Source organism: Cornus florida, unplaced genomic scaffold (genome assembly GCF_030987335.1).
Source record: "Cornus florida cultivar Cherokee Brave unplaced genomic scaffold, ASM3098733v1 CherokeeBrave_3.0.0_Hap2_Chr11, whole genome shotgun sequence".
Lineage (NCBI taxonomy): Eukaryota > Viridiplantae > Streptophyta > Magnoliopsida > Cornales > Cornaceae > Cornus > Cornus florida.
The window spans coordinates 50,206,894-50,218,028 of NW_026775581.1; the positions used below are offsets into that span (position 1 = coordinate 50,206,894).

General features: G+C 35.3%; 1 protein-coding gene across 1 annotated transcript; it reads right to left on the reverse strand.

Moving 5' to 3' along the window:
- Positions 1–6,420: 6,420 nt before the first annotated feature.
- LOC132286286 ((-)-isopiperitenol/(-)-carveol dehydrogenase, mitochondrial-like) lies at positions 6,421–7,532 on the reverse strand. The gene has a single exon (XM_059788594.1). The coding sequence runs from the start codon at positions 7,357–7,359 to the stop codon at positions 6,532–6,534; it is 828 nt and encodes a 275-aa protein (XP_059644577.1). The 5' UTR covers positions 7,360–7,532; the 3' UTR covers positions 6,421–6,531.
- Between the last annotated feature and the right edge of the window lie 3,603 nt (positions 7,533–11,135).

Consider the following 11,135-nt stretch of genomic DNA (forward strand, 5'->3'; position numbering starts at 1 on the left):
TATTCACCCCCCTCTAGAGTCAATTAGTGGTTAACAATATCCATATCATCAAGACTTCTGAATTCCTGAAATCCTTGCAACGAATTGCAAACATGTTTAGTAGCTCTAGAATCTATCTATCAGGAATTAATTGATATAACCACATAACATGGCTCAATGATTAAATATACATTTTCTTATGCCACGTCGTTATTTAGACAATTCGTCCTTTAGTGTCTTAGTTGGCCGCAAAAGAAACAATTTCATTCGCCCTCAACATACACTACCTTATATCCTTTAATCTTTTGGATCCCCATGTTTTGTGCTAGCCTAGTCCTATTGTCATCCTTCTTCTTTTCCTTTGCCCATCCACTTGAGCCTAGAAGAAGATGGTATAGACTAGGTTAGATTGATAGGAACGCCCATACTTGTTAATTATCCCTTCATATGTTACCAATTCTATAAGAATATCAACGAGTGTGAATTCAAACTGGTTCCATATTTAGTTCACTCTAAAAGAGTCGAACGAGTTTGGTAACAAGGCAATAATCATGTCAACTTGAAACTTACCACCCAAGTCAGCCCTATTGACCTTTAGTTAATTTTTATATAATAAACAATCATTTTCAAAAAACGATCTCATAGTGGAATTCCTTAGTCTATCTCGATGGTGTTGAAGTTTGACATAGTACTTAGGCATACGTTCTATCTAATCTCACTAAAACATCTCATTAGGTATCTTAAAGTAAAGGAATTAGGTATAGGAGTAGTAAATACATTTTTTACCCTTACGTCGTGAATAAAATATCTAAGTTCCTTTTTTCCATTTCATATAAATGAGGTCCAGTTACATTAAATATGTAAGCAAGCAAATAAAATGGATTAGATATAATTAATCTGAATATAAATGCATTCATACAATGAATAAGGTGAACTATTAATACTATCATGCATATTTTAAATTAAAATGAGTTTGTCAACCACATAGTATAATAAATCTCAATAGTATAGGTTCATTATCACTATTGGTGAACAATCCATTTTAATTAATGTGGGTCCTTCAACTTCGTAGCATAATAAATTACACAATCAATACGTCAATAACTTATCATGATGGAAGATTTCATTATTATTATTGTTGAGATTCATTTGCTATTAAGAGAGCACTTCCATTAAAATAATAATATGTGGGTCCCTTAACCACTTTGCATGAAAAATCGGATAGCCAATAACTTATTCGGTTAGCGAAGTTCATTATTACTATTGGTAGGTAAATCTCATCATTTCCATATCTCTTAAGACAATGTCTTGTCTATATATATGAAATAATTCCCGATTATGTTTAGTATTTCTAAAATCACCTAGTGTAAACCACTCCGTTGGGGAGCTAACACTATTGATTTTAGATTAAGTGTATAACGTTATTAATGCTCTAACAAAAAATAAAATATTAAATATCTTGTCATTATAATCTAGACTCTTTAAATCATGTGTAGGGCCTTATTTTTAAAAATCTAATTATAATGAACATTTAATATTTTTATTTTCATGAGACAACCATTCTTGTAATTTTTAGACTCTTTAAATCATGCGTGGGGTCTTATTTTTGAAGATCTAATTACAATGGTTATAATAATGAAAGTCATGGGGTAATCTATAAAAAATTTCGCTCCCAATCAATTTTTAATTATTCATAATTAGGGTTTTTAATTTATTTACATACATTATATGATGCATGCAAAACGCCTTGATTTTAATCCAATTAAATTTAGAAAATATTTGAACTTAAATGATACACTAATATTTAATTTGAGGCACACCTTTTAAAAAATAATAATAATAATTTTTCATTTTCCCTTAAGTACCCTCTAATTAATTAGTAATCAAATCCAATTAATTTTCATAATTTAATTAATATAAATTAAGTCATTTAAATAAATATCATGGATCTAATGTATGAATAATAATAATTAATAATTATCTATTCCATGCATTTTATACATCACATAAATAAATAAATGACAGGCAAAATATAAATAAATGAAATGGCCAATAGACTTAGCTTTTAACATTAAAAATTAAATAATTATTAAGTGTTATAATTATTGCACCCCATTAAACTCCCACTATCTTTAAATAATGGAGAATAATGTTAAAATTCACTTTGGGGTAATAATTCACTCTTTAACAAGTGAAAACAGCACAAAATAATCATTAAAAACAAGCCTGGAGGTCCACCGTTAGAACCTATGCACCTGCAGGAGCCAAAACACTGTCCCAGCTGGTCCCACGCGCCCACACGCTTGTCCAATGCGCCCCAATACTCTTGCACGCGCCTGCACGAGCCAAGGGAGAGTAGCAGCGCGTGGCACGCGCCATGTGGCGCTGACCTAGCCTTGGCACGTGGTCTTCACGCGCCATGATACTGCGGCCCATGATTGCATCGCATGTGCGTCGCATGTGATCCTTCCACCTAATAAGATGCAATCCAAGGGCTCCTGATGCGGTTGCACCATATGATGGTGTACCGCGAAGCACTGGATTAACCGTCCTCCCTTCCGGCGTCTCCCTTACAGCCAGCTAAGCTCCGGTCGCCGGAAAACCCTAGAAAATTATTAAAAAAATTTAAAAAAATTTTGGAAAACTAAATTAAGCCCAAAAAATTCCAAAAAAATTCTAGAAAAATTCCAGAAAATTCCTGAAGCCTAATTTAACCCTTTTGGACCTTTTTGAAGCTTTATAACATCTTTTGATGAAAATTACATGGCCTAAAAAATATTTACACTTGAAATACAATGAAAAAAATTAAATTACATTATTGAACTTTCAAATGGCTAAATCAAAGCCTTAATTACATTCATCCAAAGATAAAATTACATTAAAGTAACCTATAAGCGTCATTCATGGCCCAAACATACATCATCCAATCACAAATATATATACATCATGATTATATATAAATATATACATATACATATAAAAAAGTTTGCATCCATGAATGATGATTTTCTTCAATAAAAAATATAAACTTTATACATTAATCAAATCCAGCTCTGATACCGCTGTTGGGGAAACGGAAGTTTTAAAAACTTTGAAGGTTTTTCAAATAAAGATCTTGATTCATGTGTAGATACAAATTTTATGCATGAAGAACATGATGATACATTCAATTTAGGGATAACAAACTTACATCAAGGTTTGAGTAAACCTTAAATCTCTCCTCTAAGGTGAATGTTCTCACTTATTGTAGATCCCTTTGCTAAATGCCTTCTCCTTGGATCTCCATATTCTTGGTAATGGTTTTGCTTTTAGGAATCACCCATAAGAGTCCATGAATGACTTTGAAAAATTAGGCTTGTGAGAGCCTCCATTAGATGATAACACTAACCCTAAAATTCTAAAGAGAGAAAATATATTCATTTTTCTTCCAAAAGTCACCCCTAAAATATATATGGACCATGTATATATAGGCAACATAAAGATAAGGAAAGAAAACAATAAATCATTCTCAATCTCTAATTCACATATCTCAAATCTAATAGGATTCCAATATCAAGTTGGGCTTTGAGTGAGAATCCTTTGGGCTTATTATTTTCTTGGCTACAATGAATTAATAATTGGCTCGATCCATGGACCCAATTTAATTAATTCATAAATTAATTTCTACTCCACTAAAAGAAATTAATTGAACTCCAATTAAATAATAAATAACCTCTAAGTCAATGTTGCACTTTGACCCCTCTATGCATAATTAGTTATCGGATAAATAAAGCCATCAATCCGACTACTTAATTAATATATTTATTTTGGCACCTTTGATTATTTCCGACTTGATCACAATAAAACATTTGTTTGACAAAAATAATAATTTAAATAAATATATAATAAATCATTTTATCTAAAAATACACGAAGGCCTTCGAATTTACTTTATGATCAACCATAATCAATACAAAATAAATACAAGTAAAAATAATGCAAATATTGAAAATATAACCCTCTAACTATTAATTACATAATTATCCAAAGTGCCGATCTAAAGATTCCAAAGATTCCGCCGAACAAATCATAGTAATTACTAATTAATAAAAGGGTCTATACTTCTCTCATACTTAAGTGTCAAATGCCATGACAGTGATAGGGAGCAATTGCATACGACGATTCTCGCAATATATCTCAACTTATCGCGGATCTAGTTTAAATCTTAGTTAATAATGAGTCCATCCATAATTACCGACTATGGACAATTTATGATTACCATTTATATTCATGTATTGATCGCCATCACATGCATATATAAATATCTCTTGTAATCAAGTGGACATTATCAATTCCATAATGAATCGCAACATAATACATTGAATTCACCAATTATATAAATCATAAATAATTCAGATATGTCAGGAACATATGTCACTATAATCCAAATGAAAATTTGTTATGCCAGGGCATACAAATGCCAACACTCAAACCTAGTAGCTAGTTTATGGATTTCAAAATATTTTTCCCTTCATCTAAAGGTTGTTAAGTATATTATCTTCATCATTTGACATAGTCGAATTATCCCATGTTGTTAAGTTATGCACAAACACTCTTACCCTTAGATTTGATCATCTCTTTTATTTCATTTCCAAGACAAAGGTGTTTGTTGAATTAATAGATACAAAACTTACATTTTTGGTTCAGGAAAGTGTAACTGATTCTACTTGAAAGTGCAACGGGTTGGACTTTTTTCTAGTACAATTTCTTTGTATGAAATTTAACTAATTCTAATGAGAAATGTTGGACTCTTGAAAACCTCTAAGTACTCTTATCCAACTTCATACATACTCTAAGTGATCCTCACACTCTTACTTGACTATATATTGTTCAATATTGAATCGAAAATCTTTATTTGAGCTTTTTGCTTCCGAAACCGAAATTTAATTATAAATAAAAAATTACAACTCAATTTAAATTTCGTTTTGATCATCAAAATATACCGATTACAATTTATATTTCAAAGAGACTATTAAGGAAGTACATGACTCACAACTGCACAAGGATTATAGGACTGATCCGTTTTGGTTTCAACTTGATTTGGCACAGCATTATTGTCGATCATGTCATGTGGTCCTAGGCCTGACTCCTAAACCCGTCAGATTTAATAAAAAGGTCATGCTACGGCAGGGAATGCCCAGACGAAAGACTCATCCCATATGCCTTGCTCCACGACACACATGGCATGCAATGGCATGTGGTCTGATTTGACTTTTAAAAAAATAGTAATTAAATAAATAAATATCATGTGGTCTGTTGAGTTGGTATGGAATATTCTTCTTGTCTAAGTGATTCACAATTTCTAAGGCTTTGTTTGGTACGGTGGGTTTGAAGGGGAAGGATAACATTAGTTATGAGGGAAAGGGAAGGGAAGGAAAAGGAAGGATAATTTTAAACCTCCATTGCGTTTGGTTGATTAATGAAGGAAAAGAAAGGGAAGGACAATAATTATGTTTGGGAAAAGAAAGGAAAAGAAATAGAAGGGAATTATTTTAACATATGGACTATTATACCCCTTTATATTTATATATATTATATATATATATATATATATATAGTTTCATGTACTTGCCAAAAAAAAATAATAATAATAAATAAATAAATAAATAAAAATTAGGGCAAATCATTTCAGCCTCCCTAATCCTCCATCTCTATTATATATATATATATATATATATATATATATAAAGTCTTTAACTTGAGGCCATAAGAAAAGAAAAATAAAAAAATAGGGCAAAGCCTCCCCAATCTCGCTCCATCTCTGCAACTCCTTCTCAACACTGAACTTGGCCTCTCTCTCTCTCTCTCTCTCTCTCTCTCTCTACAAGAATCAGAAATTCAAAACCCATATATTTCCAGTTTGTCTATCTGTTTGCAAGAATCAAAAGTCCCGTATCGATGTATCATTTCAGATTGTTCAGAAAATCCAAAACCCATATCCTTCAGTTTCCATGGCTGCTGTTCCAGTTCGGGTCGCCGTTCCAAGCTTCAATCACCGGCGGTCTCTCTCTCTCTATGCAATCTTGAAGGTAAAATTGGCATCTGAAATCACCCATCAAGCCTCTCCTTCCCTTTCCCTTCATTTCCTCCCATTTTTGGGAGGTTAAGAAATCTACTGTTGAAGGCACAAGCTAACCCTCCAAACCCTTCCCTTCACTTCCCTTTCCTTCCAACAATTTTTGCCAAACACACATTTTTAATCCCCCTTCATCACCTTCCCTTCCCTTTCCTCCCTTTTCTACTCTACCAAACTGACCCTAAGACTATCTTTGAGACGGAAATAGTACATTTCTAGATGGATGGATTGATTTTCTAGCTCTAGGCTCGAATTCCTTCTCTCCTCTCCTCTTAAAAGATGGAGACAAGCCTTTTGATGATCTATTACAATTAAACAAGACAACGATTCTTTAAATGAAAATTTTCTACCATCAAATAAGTTTTCACTCATTTGATTTATTAAACACGTAATTACACTTGTGCAGTCAGGAGTGACATTGCAATTATTTTTAACCGACTACCCACCAATTTGAACGCCGTCCCGGATGAGGTTGTGCTCGGGGATGAATGCGGAGTCTTGAACGCCGTCGACGACGAGGTCGTGCCCGGAGATGAATGCGGAGTCATCGGAGGCAAGGAACAACACAGCATCAGCTACGTGTTTCGCTTTCAGTACAGTCCCTTTCAAGCACGTTAAAGGCTCAAAAAGCTTCTCCATCTCCTCCTCCTCCTTCTGGTACGCCCTGCACATGAACGGCGTCGCCACCGCGTAGGGTGACACACTGTTCACCCTAATTCCGTGCTCCCCCAGCTGCCGGCTAGCTGACCGGACCAGCCCAATCACGGCGTGCTTAGACATGTAGTAATCCGTCCGCTTAGGCCCACCTTTACTACCCGCCACGCTCGCCGTGCACACGATGCTTCCCCTCACGCGCCGCTGCACCATTACACGCGCCGCCTGCTTCACGCAGGCAGCCATGCCGCGCACGTTCACGGCGAAGAGGCGGTCGAATTCGGAGAAGTCGAGATCGAGAAGCTTCTGATCGGAGGGACTGATGATGCCTGCGTTGCTGAACATGATGTCGAGCTGGCCGTGAATCTTGACCGTTGATTCCACCATGTCTTTGACTTGGTGTTCGTCTGCAACGTCGCAGTGGATGTAGCTGCAGTTTGGGCCGATGGACTCGGCTACACGCCGGCCTCGCTCGTCTTGGATATCGGCGATCACAACCGCACGAGCGCCCTGAGCAGCAAAAAGACGAGCCGTTTCCTCGCCGATGCCGCTCGCTCCGCCGGTAATTATGGCTACTTTGCCCTCTAGTTTATTCATAGACATTTCCGCCATGCAAACAAATGTAGCCTTCGTGTTTGGTATTTCTTTATTTATTTTATTTTTCTTAACACAAACAAACAACTAGAATTGTATTTTTCCTACCAAACATGTTTAGTTAATAAGATAAACTTTTGGAAAGGAGGTAATGACTAAAAGAAGATACATAGTTAATAGACAAACAGCATCTTATCGGTTGAACAAAGAGAAAGGTTGCACAACCACATGTTCAATAAACTAGGAAGCACGAAGACAAATGTACCATACGACATGAATGGCGTCAAATCTTAAAAAAATTGAACACAGACACGGAAGGATACTTTAATAAGGTAATGATATAATTTTATTATATATAAAAAATCAAATGTTCCTCAAACTCCCCTCTATCCATCAGCTATTTAAATAAAAGTCACTAGATATTTTATTTTATTTTTCAAATAAAATGCATAAGGGTCCAATTGCAATTTGATTAAAACACAAATAAATAAATAAAAGGCACATACAAGATTTGCACGTGTCCTAGAGATTGTCACCCCGTGTCGTTCGGCATGTCCGTTCTGAAAAGAAAAAAAAATATATCCAGCGCCTCACCTTTGCTAGGTGTGGGACACGGGTCCAACATAAGTACGACATACACTCTTGTCGTGTTAGTGCTTCCCTGGTATAAGCATCTCTCACCCTAAGGGTAGGTGGGGGATTCGAGCCTCTATTCAGGTATGAGCGAAAAGTAAAATCAAAACAAAGATATCGTTTTCTAAAGATTGTAACTACTTGTGTAGCGTCTCATTATCTTGCTTAGAAGCTGATGAGTTGAGTAGTTGTAAAAAGGTTGATCTCATATGAAATACCTAGATGGGGTAAATATGTCTAGCTTGCCCATTTGATTGATTGTTTAATAATTTTAATTATACCCAATTAAAACTAAATCAATTACACAAACCAATAAGTATAATATAGGAAAGTAAATATAGTTAGAGATGACACCAAAAAATTTTACGTGAAAATTAGAAGTTAATGAGATTGGCCGTTTCTAGGGAAACAATCCACTATTTCGAAACAAAGTTACAAAAACTCTGTCTCATTCTCGCATTCACTTCACTTTGTCCAGAACAAACTTGGTTCGAGTCTCACGCTAACTGCACTCTGCCAAGAACTAGTAGTTGAACACCTTAGTCTTACTCATGTGCTCAACTCCTCGTCCAGTTCTTGCAGATTTCACTCTTATTCCTCAAGCTAACTCCACTCTACCAATAACTAGTTGTTGAACACCTTAGGCTAACACGTGCTTGACTCCTGGTCCAGTTCTTGCATATTTCACTTCTACTCCTCAATTATTGAGAACAAGTTGCAAAAAGAATATGAATGTTCCGCTAACACTCTTCTTTTTTTCATAGTGATCGAATCACCGTCCTTGCAATCACAAAGATAAAGAAAACAATGTAGCTCTGATCAACCAAGATAAACTTTAGAAGCCCAGCACGCCATTAATGAGTAAAAGTTCAAATATCATCCTAGCTAATATCACTCTCGTGTGTGCCCTCAAATAAAGAAAAACAATGAATTTTCTCCCGAACACTCTCTTAAAAGCTTCGTATATGAAAAATAATGTCTTTCTAACTATTAGGCAAGAATCCCAAGTCATTACCGACTAGGGTACTTTTCTTTATCACCAAGATATTTAGATTCCTTTACAAGTCATATTTACTTCCTTCTTTGTAACAATCCCTTATTCAATGGGATTATATCACGAATAGCTTTACTTGTAAATCAAGTATTGATGTATATAAAAATACATGTTTAAAGAGATATAAACAATCATCGAATACAATTAAGAATTTGTTCACCTTTAAATCTTTCATTAAATCCGACATTAAATATATACCTACAACATGCCAAATCCCTCTCTCACACCCTCGCAACCACTAATGAAATAGTCTCCAATAATGACCTCGTTACTTTTATTCTCTATGGTCTCGGCTCTGAATATGATATGCTGAAAATTATTATTCTCCTTTTCCTAAATTTTCAGATCTTCGTGCTCATCTTCTCTATTTTGAATCTCGAATTGCATCACATCCCAGTTCTGAAAACACCATACCCACTTCTTTTATTTCCAACACCCATGGAGGCCGAAATTTTAATTCTCGTGGAGGACGTTCTGATTATTCCAACAATCACAACAATTGCACTTATGATAATACTCGTGGTGGATACGGGCGTGGCAATTTTGGTCGATACACTTACAGTTATGATAATAATTGTGGTGGATATGGGCGTCCTGATTTTGCTAGAAACAATCGAGGTCGCAACAATTATGGTCGTGGTGGTTATAGTTATGGCAATAACCATAATACGCATCTTGGGCAGCACCCTTCCTCCTGCACTTCTCAATTTAATGATGATCTCGCCTCTGCCTTTGCTGGAATGCAACTACTCAACCTGTGGATCCCAACTGGTATTCTAATACTTGCGCCACAAATCATATGACGAGTGACGCTCGTCACATCATTTATAGATCCAACTACGGTGGTAATGATCATGTTGTTTTAGGCAATGGTGATTCACTTCCTATTGCGCACTCTGGTAACCTTTCACTTCAATCTGGTTCTTCACATTTTCGTCTTTCTAACGTACTTTATGTTCCTTCGATGACCAAATATTTGTTGTTGATCAGTTGCTCAATTTACCCGTGATAATTCTGTTAGTTTTCTTTTTCTTTCGTGGGGATATATTATTCGTGATTTACGTATTGGTTCTGTCCTTTTTCTGGCCCATGTGAGCATGGTCTCTACCCTATTAAACAAGATTTGGCTTATCACCATTCTTTATCTACTTCTTGTGTTCCTTCTTCCCTATGGCATCATCATCTCAGACATCCATCGTCAAAGATTTTGCAATTTTTAAGTTCTAATAAAAGTCTAGGATCATCTTTTAATATTTATCGCATTAGTTTTTGTCAACATCGTGCATTAGGAAAGTTTACTAGATTTTCTTGTACTATTAATAAATCACATACTCCTGCACCATTTTCTTTAGTTCATTCGGATGTATGGATGTCTCCTATTACTTCTGTTTCTGGTTTCCGTTATTATTTGTTGTTTATAAATGACCTTACTCGTTACACATGGATTTTTTCTATGCATCATAAGTTAGATGTTTTCACTCACTTTACCTCATTTCTTGCGTTTATTGCAAATCAATTGTCGCTGTGTATAAAAAAATTTCAAAGTGATGGTGGAAAAGAATTTGATAACACAAACTTCCATACTTTGTATGTGCAAAAGGGAATTCGCCATAGACTTTCATGTCCTCACTCCCCATAACAAAATGGTGTTGCAGAGCGAAAACACCACCATATTTCAGAAATGGGTCTTACATTACTTTTTGCTTCGTACATGCCTTTTAATTTGTGGGTTGAAGCCATAGCTACTACAGTCTATCTTATTAATCGTTACCCACTTGGTTTTGCGTTGGTTGGTCATCACCTTATGAGGCTTTATTTGGTTCACCACTCAATTATGGTGAACTTCGTTCTTTTGCCTGTGCTTGTTATCCCTTTCTTGGTAAATATACTACTAACAAATTACAAGCTCATTTTTTTGAATGTGTATTTTTAGGCTACAGTACGCACCACAAGGGATATCGTTGTCTTGATTCTCACACTGGAAGACTATACGTACATTTCTAGACATGTGCAATTTGATGAGTCCAGATTTCCATATGCCACTGCACCACTAAGTGTGTTTTCTCCGTCCCAGCTTTCAGAGAATGACACTATCTTTGTTCTGGTT